Here is a 13,995-nt window from a genome sequence, read left to right as displayed (position 1 = left end):
AAACCAAAAATACTCAAGGGATGTTATATTGACCAATTAGTGGATTAAGATATACAAATTATGTCTTATATGACTTTTACTAGCAATTAGAATAATGGCACGCTTTTGTCTGAGATATACAAAGCAAGCGATTAGCCATTTTTTATAAGGATTTGGCTAACGGAGGTCATTGTGTCATTTCAGAATAGGTCACATGATCACAGCAACCATGTACCTGACATCAAAGGAAATTGAGTGTGAGATGATGAATTTGCTCCATCCCATCAACAGTGTCTAGTCGTTACAGATCTTTACAAAAAAAAGGAATATAACTCAGTACATCGCCAGAAAGGTCCATATTTAAGAGTGAAAACAGAGCGTTAGAGTTCCTTTCTGGTGCACTGTTGTAAACTATCATTTCAGTACCTAAGATGCAATTTGACTGGCTTCAGTTTATCTTTTGTGGGACTATGTGGTTCAATAAAAAGTAATCATGTGTTGCTTTATGTTTCATTGGTTTAAAGTTCTTTTGTATGATTTACTCACCTGTAGAGAAGGGACTGGACACCCTGTTTATAGATATAATAAACTAAGGAAAGTAGACTCAGAACTATATGGGTGACTAAATCCAAAAGGAAGCTAGATATAGTCTATAGAGTGTAATAGGAAAGCAGCTGAGGAAAACAACTGCCAATGATGGTGTTGCCTGAAAGCTTAAGTGACAACACTGTTACCAAGAAGGATGATGGCTTTTGTTGCTTGTGGGAAAACCAAAATGCCTGGAATCAAAGTTATGTAGATCTCTTTGTTTTCTTGCTCCCTGGATCTGGAACATTTTAACTCTTAACATCTGCCAGTCATCAACTGATTATATCTGCACTGTCCAGCTTCCTCCATGGTGCAGGAAATGGTGGAGCCCATGGGCACACAGATGGCCATATGAATGCCTTGAGGGTTTCTCTCAGGAGCCTATGGGCAGACTGAGTGCCATACAAATGCCCTGAGGGTTTCTTTCAGGAGCCTATGGGCAGACTGAGTGCCATACGAATGCCTTGAGGGTTTCTCTCAGGAGCCTATGGGCAGACTGAGTGCCCTACGAATGCCTTGAGGGTTTCTCTCAGGAGCCTATGGGCAGACTGAGTGCCATACGAATGCCTTGAGGGTTTCTCTCAGGAGCCTATGGGCAGACTGAGTGCCATACAAATACATTGAGGGTTTTCTCAGGAGCCTATGGGCAGACTGAGTACCAAACAAATGCCTTGCGGGTTTCTCTCAAAAGCATATGGGCAGACTGAGTGCCATACAAAAACCTTGGGGGTTTCATTCAAGTTGGACTACACCTATGTTCATAACACAGCCCTTTTATATGTACTTTTTCAACCATAAAGTCCCTTTTACACTTTCATGGCCAAGGTTGGGAAGACAAGGTTTGGACTGGCAAACAACATGTGTTGGTCCCACTATTATAGCAACCTGAAGGCTTTTGTACAAGCTTACCAGTTAGAAGTTTAGACCGTTATTGTTGAACCCTGGTAACTTATAGCCCATGATTGTCACCTGAAAACACAGGCAGGTAAGTGTTGTGATAATATTTCTAGGCAATTCTCCCTCAACTTCTTAGGTAGGTGGATCACATCTGTCGCTACAGGTATATGTATAAATAGATATGTATATGCTAAAGACTGTATTCATTCAGCCATACAGCCTGCCTCTATAGAAACTGCACATATAAAACCATCACAATGGAAACATGGGTGCGGTTGTGGGTGGAAGCTTCAATAAGAAGCTTTAATGTAATTCAGTCCTCTTATTAAATGGGCGAGGTGACAAACTTGTTTAAAATATATAAGCATTCATTTGCCCCTACACACCATTATAAACTCTTTATTTTGTCTGCTACCAGCACAGGCAAGTGCTCAATGGACAAAACCAGCTGAACCATACAAATAACTCTTATATGTGGGTTACAAACGTCCATCTTTAATTGAAAATAAAATCCAGTCAGCTATTTACAGGACATAACCAATTTCTATTCAAGGCTATGGCTGCAGCTTTGCTAGAGCCTCAACAAACATGGCGCCGCCATCCTCTCCAGACAATCACATGGCGCATAAAGAACCCTAAATGCCGGCTTAATGCGAGCGACGATGGGCGGAGCCGTCCATTCATTTATCGTAGCCAATCGTATGCCTGCGTTGGTTCTTTCGTCGCGGCTTGAAACGCCCAAGCTCCGCCCTGCCAATGCCGTCTTTAGGGGCTACAGGGAAAAAAAAAAAAAACGAGCATGCGCAGTCGCTGTTCTACTGCGGCTCTTAGGAATCACTTGTCTTAGGAGGCAGACAAAATTATATTTGTGTGTGCTTGAGTTGCCTTTCTTTATCAGATATCTCCTTTTAAATTACACATCTGTATCAAATACATCGCCAATATCTAATTCTGAGTAGTGCTTATAATTGAAGCAAAACGCAATAAGCTTAAGCGTCTGATTTGTGAGGAAAAAAATCATATTTTGGATTAGGCGTGTTAATCACAGACACGTTGTTAGGGGGGAAAATCAGTATAACAGAGTTTTATATACATATATACACACACACATAATAAGAACAGTGAATTTACATGAGGATAACTACACATTAAAAGCAACTAACAATTTCCACATAGATCAATTATTTGGGTGCATATATTTATTGGCTTGCAACTTTGATCATTGTTTTAAGAGACGGGTAAAGAAAAACACTGGGGGAGGGTAAAGGGGCAAAGCTAGGTATAGGCAGGGACAGATTTCCAATCTGGGCGCCCCCACAAGGCCCAGGCGTGGGCATTTAAACACTCATAGGGAGCAGTGGGGTGGGGTGAGGTCCCCATTGCTCCGTATGAGAGAAAGTTTCAAAATTTTGTTGCGGTGGGGTGGCATGCCACCCCTAAATTTGTGCCGCTCTAGGCCCGGGCCTTGTATAGGTTGGGCCTGGGTATAAGTAGACAATGGAGGCCCAAACAGCCCCCCACCAGCCCAATAAATAGTGACTATGGCATCTTACAGCAGCCCCTCTGGCATTTACCAGTCCAGGTCTGGTGGTGGCCATATGACATGTGGACCAAGCAGCTGGGGGAAGGCGTGCAGGGTGGGCACTGAGATGTGCAGTATTGCCATGGTCGCTAATAGCACTTGGCCAGTCACTTGTTGCTAACCTGGCCTGTGTGCCTTTTGTTTTAATGAAATAAACTGGCTCTGGTACTGGTGCCATGTTTCTTGCTTCCAGGGGCCCTAGCTGTAGCTTGAGCTGAACACAAGCACTGTACTACTCATGCCCGAGCCCAGTCAGCCCCACGGGACACCCGGGAGGTTAGGGCAGACACAGTGCTGTCCAGCAAAGGGCCACAGATGGTTCATTTTTGAAAAAAGAAGTGCTCTGGGCTCTAGGTGCAAAGTTAGCAACTTGGTCATTAGACAATGCCTAGGAAATCTACTCCCTGCCCCAAGCATTCATGCTGACAGGGAGTATCAGCTAGTGTTTGCCTAATCTTTAGGTAACAGGTAGAGGAAAAACAATGTTGCAGCATTGAAAACAGTTGCTGAAACGTTTGGCAAGGCCCTATGGCTACAGACACTCAAGTGTGGGAAAAGCATTACACTGTCAGTCTTCATTGCCACTGGGGTAGGCCAAACTGGGTGCAAGATATAACGTAAAACTCCAGCTTCATGTCAGCTGTGGGGCTTGGGTGGGGGGGACCAAAGACACAAGGACAAGGAAAGCCTGAATCACTGGGGTTTAGATATGAGCTGCTTTGTGTGGTATATTTTTATTGAGATCCACAATGTTGGGGGTTATAGTTTTCCTTTAAAAGGGAGGTTTAGGGTGGCTTTATTGTTAATGTGGCCTGGCCCATTAATGCCCTACACCTGTACCACCATGCCATTATATATATTTATTTATAGCTAGGGAATATGTTCCCATTTACAAATGCCAGAGGACCAAAGGTTCAGATTTCCAGAGTCGCACAATGGGAGGCGCCATTTTGTCACTCACAGTATACGGCATACACAGCTACTACACAGAAGAGGCTTGAATTCTCATAGACGTGAGCCACGTAGCTGTCAGAGTGTGAGTCCCACAGGCAGCGGCTGACCACTGCGATATCTTCCTGCCCCCGTTCGCCCAGCGTCACCACACACAGCGCTTTGTAGCGAGTGGGCAGCACCCGTTTTACGCGGCCCTTGACCTCTTCGCTGACTTCCTTCACCAGGGATGGGGCGCTGGCAGGGTTGTAGGTGATCGTGCCAAGTCTCTCGGGGAGATAACTCTCCAGGACCTGTTTCATGGCAGTCACTTGGATCTTCTCTGAGGGGTGTGAGGCAAAGGAGGGAGGCTGCGGCATGGGAGAGAAGTGGGTTAGATAAGGGACCTCTGCTGCTGCCAAAACACTGTGCCTTCTTATGCGGCCAAGAATGGGTCGTTCTTATGGGGCCATGAAGGTACCCGGGACTCCCTGTGTATAATATCTGTCTGCAAAGGTAGTCTTTGTTTAATCACTGTGATTGTCACGGAGATGCCCACAGCATTCACAAACATATGCATATAGTTAATCCTTATTGGAGGCAAAACAAGCCTATTGGGTTTAGTCAATATTTATATGATTTTAAGCAGACTTAAGTTATGGAGATCCAAATTACGGAAAGATCTCTTATCTGGAAAACCCCAGGTCCCGAGCATTCTGGATAACAGGTCCCATACCTGATCGCACACTTACCTGGGGCTCCACTATCTCTGTCTTTTTCGCTCCTTTCAATGCTCTTTTCTCCTAAATATAAACACAAGATAAAACAGATATATATTATTATTATAGAAGGTATGGGGGTATGCCCAGGGTGGCAAGGGAATCCACCTATCTCTTTCTGCTTTATACATAGCATAGAAGGGGTTGGATGGCTTATTAGCAAGTGAGGGAATAAAGGGCTATAGGAGGTAGCTCGTTCAAGTTATGGGAGATAGCTCTCAGTACAAGTGAGGGAATACAGGGGTAGGGGAGATAGCTCTTAGTACAAGTGAGGGAATACAGGGGTAGGGGAGATAGCTCTCAGTACAAGTGAGGGAATACAGGGGTAGGGGAGATAGCTCTCAGTACAAGTGAGGGAATACAGGGGTAGGGGAGATAGCTCTTAGTACTAGTTGATCCAGGGACTGGTCCGATTGCCATCTTGGGATCAGGAAGGATTTTTTTCCCCTCTGCGCAAATTAGAGAGGCTTCAGATGGGGTTTTTGCCTTCCTCTGGATCAACTAGCAGTCAGGCAGGTTATATATAGGCATTAAGGTTGAACCTGATGGACATGTGTCTTTTTTCAACCAAACCCAACCATGTTACTATGTACAGCCTTTTGTTACTGATGTTGATGCTACAGATATGTCTCTTTCTCCTGTACCAGAAGCCAAATTAATATATAGGTCCCTTTTTCCTGCCCAATAGCCTGGGGATCTGTCTCCCTTAATAGAATAGTAAGTTGTACTTTCCTCTGCCTAACACTAGGGGGAGACTGCAAACAAAATGCATGGAAAGCCAAGTATTGTACATTTCCAGCTCAAGTAAATCGATTCGCCTCTCATCACTTTTCATTTATTTCTGGTTTATCACAGCATGGTGCCCTAAGCTATTTATTTAAGACTTATAGTACTCACTGTAATAATACTATGGCAGGTACCTCTGAAATAGTGATGTGTGGGTCGACATTATGTTGACCAGCACCCACCCTAACCCACCTGCTCTCAACTGCCGCTCAACCAGAAGGTGGGAGGGCAGGGAGGTGTGTGCCTATAAATACAGGCTACTAGAGGTGGAAGCCGGGCAGGGGAATGTCTGCTTCAAGGCCACGCCCTTTCGCCGCCCTCTCACCTTGACCGACTAAACCCACCCCCGCGCACGGGCACCTGTTTAAAAGCAAGCATCTTATTGGTTTCTATAGCTTACTGTTCCTGATCAAACTTAGTCTCTTTACTTACATATAGGGGCAAAAATCCAAAAAACATTTGCCTGCTGGGGCTTTTTGATGGCATTTGCTGCCAGTAAACAACTTGGTATAGATAAAAAAGGAAAGCAGAAATGTAAATTATATGGTGTCGGCAATTAGGCCCCATGTTTGGTGTAGAAGGCAAGCAGTTAATAGATTTTTAATGTTGCCTCTAGGTAGAGATAGGCAGGGGCGGGCCAAGCCGACCGGGCACCTTAGGCAAACCAGCCGGAGAGATACGTGCCTGGCGTCCCCCCAGTGTTACTCCCAAGGCAGCTGCCTCTTCTGCCTGCCCCTAGTTCTGGCCCTGGGGATAGGTAACCCAGTGAGGCCCTCTCCTACGTGCCAAGAACCAAGTAACAGTCCAAGCTGGTACCCACCTTCAGATTCTTGGTCATCCTCTGAGCAGCGAGAAGCCCGGACAAGCTCCAAGATGATTGGTTACTGAAGGATACTTTGCCCAAGGAGGCTTTCCCTCTAAGGGGGGGCTGTGAGAGACAGGAATTGCAGAAATATCACATTACAATAAATATAAGGTTAATATATAAATAATATGTATCCCATTAACACAAGATAACTTGGGTGCTGGAAGGCCAAGAACCGGGAACCCATTCTCAGAGCTGGTAATGAACAGTGAGCATTTTGTGGTAAAAAAAAAGCTCAGTATTTTGCCCATTGTTGGCAATGCATAGTCAGTTTGTTTGGCCAATAAACATCTTTCAGTCCAGCTGACCAATCACTATACAGTGTATAAATCCTTATCATTTCAGCCAATTGAAATCTTTACATTAAATGTGGTGCCAAATACAAGATCAGACTTACGGTCCCACCGGCATATGATTTCCATTCTCTCTGTTCCTGCTGCTCCAGTTACCTGGCAGCCCTTGTTTGTAATATTCCTTATCTGCTCATGCATTCATTTCCCCTTTAATCCTTTCTTGCACCTTAACCCCTTCTTGTGCCAACCTTTCATTATCATTATCATTATCATAGATACTCAGCCCCATTATACAGAGCAGGGAGATCATTATCGGCCTATAGATACTCCGCCCCATTATACAGAGCGGGGAGATCATTATCGGCCTATAGATACTCAGCCCCGTTATACAGAGCGGGGAGATCATTATCGGCCTATAGATACTCAGCCCCATTATACAGAGCAGGGAGATCATTATCGGCCTATAGATACTCAGTCCCGTTATACAGAGCGGGGAGATCATTATCGGCCTATAGATACTCAGCCCCATTATACAGAGCGGGGAGATCATTATCGGCCTATAGATACTCAGCCCCATTATACAGAGCGGGGAGATCATTATCAGCCTATAGATACTCAGCCCCGTTATACAGAGCGGGGAGATCATTATCGGCCTATAGATACTCAGTCCCGTTATACAGAGCGGGGAGATCATTATCGGCCTATAGATACTCAGCCCCGTTATACAGAGCGGGGAGATCATTATCGGCCTATAGATACTCAGCCCCATTATACAGAGCAGGGAGATCATTATCGGCCTATAGATACTCAGTCCCGTTATACAGAGCGGGGAGATCATTATCGGCCTATAGATACTCAGCCCCGTTATACAGAGCGGGGAGATCATTATCGGCCTATAGATACTCAGCCCCATTATACAGAGCGGGGAGATCATTATCGGCCTATAGATACTCAGCCCCATTATACAGAGCGGGGAGATCATTATCAGCCTATAGATACTCAGCCCCGTTATACAGAGCGGGGAGATCATTATCGGCCTATAGATACTCAGTCCCGTTATACAGAGCGGGGAGATCATTATCGGCCTATAGATACTCAGCCCCGTTATACAGAGCGGGGAGATCATTATCGGCCTATAGATACTCAGCCCCATTATACAGAGCGGGGAGATCATTATCGGCCTATAGATACTCAGCCCCATTATACAGAGCGGGGAGATCATTATCAGCCTATAGATACTCAGCCCCGTTATACAGAGCGGGGAGATCATTATCGGCCTATAGATACTCAGTCCCGTTATACAGAGCGGGGAGATCATTATCGGCCTATAGATACTCAGCCCCGTTATACAGAGCGGGGAGATCATTATCGGCCTATAGATACTCAGCCCCATTATACAGAGCAGGGAGATCATTATCGGCCTATAGATACTCAGTCCCGTTATACAGAGCGGGGAGATCATTATCGGCCTATAGATACTCAGCCCCGTTATACAGAGCGGGGAGATCATTATCGGCCTATAGATACTCAGCCCCATTATACAGAGCGGGGAGATCATTATCGGCCTATAGATACTCAGCCCCATTATACAGAGCGGGGAGATCATTATCAGCCTATAGATACTCAGCCCCGTTATACAGAGCGGGGAGATCATTATCGGCCTATAGATACTCAGTCCCGTTATACAGAGCGGGGAGATCATTATCGGCCTATAGATACTCAGCCCCGTATACAGAGCGGGGAGATCATTATCGGCCTATAGATACTCAGTCCCGTTATACAGAGCGGGGAGATCATTATCAGCCTATAGATACTCAGTCCCATTATACAGAGCGGGGAGATCATTATCAGCCTATAGATACTCAGCCCCGTTATACAGAGCGGGGAGATCATTATCGGCCTATAGATACTCAGCCCCATTATACAGAGCGGGGAGATCATTATCAGCCTATAGATACTCAGTCCCATTATACAGAGCGGGGAGATCATTATCAGCCTATAGATACTCAGTCCCATTATACAGAGCGGGGAGATCATTATCGGCCTATAGATACTCAGCCCCGTTATACAGAGCGGGGAGATCATTATCGGCCTATAGATACTCAGCCCCGTTATACAGAGCGGGGAGATCATTATCGGCCTATAGATACTCAGCCCCGTTATACAGAGCGGGGAGATCATTATCGGCCTATAGATACTCAGCCCCGTTATACAGAGCGGGGAGATCATTATCGGCCTATAGATACTCAGCCCCCGTTATACAGAGCGGGGAGATCATTATCGGCCTATAGATACTCAGCCCCGTTATACAGAGCGGGGAGATCATTATCGGCCTATAGATACTCAGCCCCATTATACAGAGCGGGGAGATCATTATCGGCCTATAGATACTCAGCCCCATTATACAGAGCGGGGAGATCAGTATCGGCCTATAGATACTCAGTCCCATTATACAGAGCGGGGAGATCGTTATCGGCCTATAGATACTCAGCCCCGTTATACAGAGCGGGGAGATCAGTATCGGCCTATAGATACTCAGCCCCATTATACAGAGCGGGGAGATCATTATCGGCCTATAGATACTCAGCCCCGTTATACAGAGCGGGGAGATCAGTATCGGCCTATAGATACTCAGTCCCATTATACAGAGCGGGGAGATCATTATCGGCCTATAGATACTCAGCCCCGTTATACAGAGCGGGGAGATCAGTATCGGCCTATAGATACTCAGCCCCATTATACAGAGCGGGGAGATCATTATCGGCCTATAGATACTCAGCCCCATTATACAGAGCGGGGAGATCATTATCGGCCTATAGATAATCAGCCTCATTATACAGAGCGGGGAGATCATTGTCGGGGTAACCTACCTGTAAGGGTTTCTCCAGGCTGTCTCTTTTCCCTAGGTTCGTCATGCTGGCCACCGAGGCTCTCTTCCCTTCTGGCTTGGAAGCCATAGTGTGGGTGCCTCTCCCCAGTCTCACTGCTAGGAGTGAAGGTAACAGAGTTCCGTTGGGAGGGACAGGTTGCAGGTAAATATTTATGTGAGCGGCTCAGGCTACTGGGTTAGTGAGCACTTGCGCTCTGACTGCTGATCCTTAGTGTAAATAACAAGGGCTGAGATCTGAAGAACAAGTACAGGGCTGGTTCATACAATTGGCAACTCCCATTTTAAAGCCAAATGACTAGAGTTAAGGTGAATGTGTAAATGTAATTGCTACTGAGAGCATATAAGGGCTCTGGCACACGAGGAGATTTGTTGCCTGCGTTTTTTCCCCCTGGCGCTTTGGCGACAAGTCGCCACGACAATACCCACGAAGAGATTTCATGGGAGTTGAGCTCCAGGCGATCTGCTACCCATGGTACACTCAACAGTTAACCCCCCCTCATGTTTACTCAAGTCGCTCGGCATGATTTTGCGAGTCTTTTTCGGCGATTTCCCGAAATCGCCCCGCCATGTCTGCCATCCCACCGGCGACTTACATTGTAGCCTCGTATGTTTTGACGCTGGCGATTTCCATTAATTTAGCATTGGTGTCTTGTCGCTCGTCTTGTCGACAAATCTCCTCGTGTGCCCTAAAGCAGGGCAGGACTGCTGCTTACAATGGGGGGATCAGATAGGATCTGTGCCACTGTGACAGAATGCTCTGTTATACAGATAGCTAGAATCTCAGCCATAAAGCAGGGCAGGACTGCTGCTTACAATGGGGGGATCAGATAGGATCTGTGCCACTGTGACAGAATGCTCTGTTATACAGATAGCTAGAATCTCAGCCATAAAGCAGGGCAGGACTGTTGCTTACAATGGGGGGATCAGATAGGATCTGTGCCACTGTGACAGAATGCTCTGTTATACAGATAGCTAGAATCTCAGCCATAAAGCAGGGCAGGACTGCTGCTTACAATGGGGGGGATCAGATAGGATCTGTGCCACTGTGACAGAATGCTCTGTTATACAGATAGCTAGAATCTCAGCCATAAAGCAGGGCAGGACTGCTGCTTACAATGGGGGGATCAGATAGGATCTGTGCCACTGTGACAGAATGCTCTGTTATACAGATAGCTAGAATCTCAGCCATAAAGCAGGGCAGGACTGCTGCTTACAATGGGGGGATCAGATAGGATCTGTGCCACTGTGACAGAATGCTCTGTTATACAGATAGCTAGAATCTCAGCCATAAAGCAGGGCAGGACTGCTGCTTACAATGGGGGGATCAGATAGGATCTGTGCCACTGTGACAGAATGCTCTGTTATACAGATAGCTAGAATCTCAGCCATAAAGCAGGGCAGGACTGCTGCTTACAATGGGGGGATCAGATAGGATCTGTGCCACTGTGACAGAATGCTCTGTTATACAGATAGCTAGAATCTCAGCCATAAAGCAGGGCAGGACTGCTGCTTACAATGGGGGGATCAGATAGGATCTGTGCCACTGTGACAGAATGCTCTGTTATACAGATAGCTAGAATCTCAGCCATAAAGCAGGGCAGGACTGCTGCTTACAATGGGGGGATCAGATAGGATCTGTGCCACTGTGACAGAATGCTCTGTTATACAGATAGCTAGAATCTCAGCCATAAAGCAGGGCAGGACTGCTGCTTACAATGGGGGATCAGATAGGATCTGTGCCACTGTGACAGAATGCTCTGTTATACAGATAGCTAGAATCTCAGCCATAAAGCAGGGCAGGAATGCTGCTTACAATGGGGGGGATAGGATCTGTGCCACTGTGACAGAATGCTCTGTTATACAGATAGCTAGAATCTCAGCCATAAAGCAGGGCAGGACTGCTGCTTACAATGGGGGGATCAGATAGGATCTGTGCCACTGTGACAGAATGCTCTGTTATACAGATAGCTAGAATCTCAGCCATAAAGCAGGGCAGGACTGCTGCTTACAATGGGGAGGGGGGGGGGGGTCAGATAGGATCTGTGCCACTGTGACAGAATGCTCTGTTATACAGATAGCTAGAATCTCAGCCATAAAGCAGGGCAGGACTGCTGCTTACAATGGGGGGATCAGATAGGATCTGTGCCACTGTGACAGAATGCTCTGTTATACAGATAGCTAGAATCTCAGCCATAAAGCAGGGCAGGACTGCTGCTTACAATGGGGGGATCAGATAGGATCTGTGCCACTGTGACAGAATGCTCTGTTATACAGATAGCTAGAATCTCAGCCATAAAGCAGGGCAGGAATGCTGCTTACAATGGGGGGGGGGGGGGGGGGGGGGGTCAGATATACACATAGCAGTCCAGAACATTCTGTCACAGTGGCACAGATCCTATCTGATCCCCCCACTGTAAGCAGCAGTCCTGCCCTGCTTTATGGCTGAGATTCTAGCTGTTTACATATTTGAGGGCAGAATTAGCAGGTTGCTATTTTGTTAATAAGATGTATTATAGATTGTGGGATCACATACAGCTCGAGTTGTTTGACTTGGGATTCGGCTGGAAGACGTATGGGTGACACCGACACCTGTTGCTTATTGGTTTTATCTTGTAACTACACCTTCCTGCTCAAGTGCTTCTTGTTTAAATAAACAGGGGGTATTTGTTGATAGAGTATTATGTGGCTGGCAGAGTCATGGAGTTCGTGTGCAGGTAGGTACTTGCCTGACATCGGCACCTACTCGTTCTGATAAGCGCCAGCATTTTCAGCACCGGCCCTGGGTTACTGGCAGAGCAAGGGTTACAGGTGGGCAGGGTATTACATTGGTTAGGGGTAAGCTACACAGGCATTTCCAGCACCGGCCCTGGGTTACTGGCAGAACAAGGGTTACAGGTGGGCAGGGTATTACATTGGTTAGGGGTAAGCTACACAGGCATTTTCAGATTAGCCCGGGGATTCTGCACTAAATCAGGGGAGAAGGATTTAATCCCGATGTAGTGAATTTTAACCCCGAAATGACATTCAGGGAACAATTAGGATGTACTTTCCTTTATGCAGAAACACTAGAGAAGGAGTTGGGGTGCTGCCTGTGCATCTAATTCCCTCAGGGGTGTCAGGGGGTGCAGAGTTTTGCAGTTAAACAACAGCAGGAGGGCCAGGGATTGGCCATTCCTAACCCACATGACTATTTGCCATGATAAATTGCAATGCTATCCCTTAGCAACTTGGCGCTGGCATTGTGCTGCCTCTGGGCAGGATAAAGCTCTTGTTGAACTAAGGCCTGAGTCAATATTGTAGCACTGAGGGGAGAAGCTTTGCTTTGTTACATCCCATGGATCCCTAGTACCTACACGTGTCTGTATTCCCACTAGTGCCGTAGCGCTGATCCCACGTATCCAGCCATTCAGTCAGAGGTTCTCGCTGGCTCCGTGCATATTCTGGTGCTAGCATTGCCTACAACTTGGCCTAAACTGCAAGGGATTCTATGCTCTGATTGGCTACAAGTTGGTGCAGACTTGTGAGGGTTCTAATGCTATGCCAGGGTACAGGGTGGTCTAGACTTGCTAAGGTTCTAATGCTCTGATTGGCGACAAGCTTTTCCAGAGGTGCCAAATAAGGGCTGTGATTGGCTATTAGGGGCCTCTATGCACCCTATCAGCTTACAGGGGCTTTATTTGGTAGGAAATCTTGTTTTTATTCAACCAAAACTTGCCCCCAAGTCAGGAATTCAAAAATAACTCCCTGGTTTGGGGGCACTGAGAGCAACATCCAAGGGGTTGGGGAGCAACATGTTGCCCCTGAGCCACTGGTTGGGGATCACTGTTCTAATACATTGATTGGCTTCTGGTTGGTTCTAAGCATGTGAAGACTCTAATTGGTTTTGTGGTTGGTTCTAAGCATGTGAAGGCTCTAATTGGTTTCTGGTTGGTTCTAAGCATGTGAAGGCTCTAATTGGTTTTGTGGTTGGTTCTAAGCATGTGAAGGCTAATTTGTTTTGTGGTTGGTTCTAAGCACGTGAAGGCTCGAATTGGTTTTGTGGTTGGTTCTAAGCATGTGAAGGCTAATTTGTTTTGTGGTTGGTTCTAAGCACGTGAAGGCTCGAATTGGTTTTGTGGTTGGTTCTAAGCATGTGAAGGCTAATTTGTTTTGTGGTTGGTTCTAAGCATGTGAAGGCTCTAATTGGTTTTGTGGTTGGTTCTAAGCATGTGAAGGCTAATTTGTTTTGTGGTTGGTTCTAAGCACGTGAAGGCTCGAATTGGTTTTGTGGTTGGTTCTAAGCGCGTGAAGGCTCTAATTGGTTTTGTGGTTGGTTCTAAGCACATGAAGGCTCTAATTGGTTTCTGGTTGGTTCTAAGCATGTGAAGGATCTATTTGGTTCCTGGTTGGTTCTAAGCATGTGAAGG

At 46.3% G+C, this 13,995-nt stretch overlaps 1 protein-coding gene across 1 annotated transcript; it reads right to left on the bottom strand.

Annotated features, from left to right (window-relative positions):
- Positions 1–2,416: 2,416 nt before the first annotated feature.
- On the bottom strand, positions 2,417–9,951 carry LOC100495666 (tctex1 domain-containing protein 2). Its single transcript, XM_002942844.5, has 4 exons — positions 9,570–9,951; positions 6,362–6,469; positions 4,729–4,779; positions 2,417–4,347 (listed from the first exon to the last, which is right to left on the bottom strand). Exons 1-4 carry the CDS (start codon positions 9,654–9,656, stop codon positions 4,000–4,002), a joined length of 594 nt encoding a protein of 197 aa, XP_002942890.1. The 5' UTR covers positions 9,657–9,951; the 3' UTR covers positions 2,417–3,999.
- Positions 9,952–13,995: the final 4,044 nt, after the last annotated feature.

Source organism: Xenopus tropicalis, chromosome 3 (assembly GCF_000004195.4).
Source record: "Xenopus tropicalis strain Nigerian chromosome 3, UCB_Xtro_10.0, whole genome shotgun sequence".
NCBI classification, from domain to species: Eukaryota; Metazoa; Chordata; class Amphibia; order Anura; family Pipidae; genus Xenopus; species Xenopus tropicalis.
This window is presented reverse-complemented; position numbering and strand designations above follow the sequence as displayed.

Bases quoted from the DNA above. Each gene is read 5' to 3' on its own strand.
- LOC100495666 (XM_002942844.5), bottom strand. From the start codon at position 9,656: ATGGCTTCCAAGCCAGAAGGGAAGAGAGCCTCGGTGGCCAGCATGACG. The intron at 6,470-9,569 runs GTAGGTTACCCC...TGTCTCTCACAG, and splicing joins GCCTGGAGAAACCCTTACAG to CCCCCCCTTAGAGGGAAAGC. The intron at 4,348-4,728 runs GTAAGTGTGCGA...CCCATGCCGCAG, and splicing joins CAGAGATAGTGGAGCCCCAG to CCTCCCTCCTTTGCCTCACA.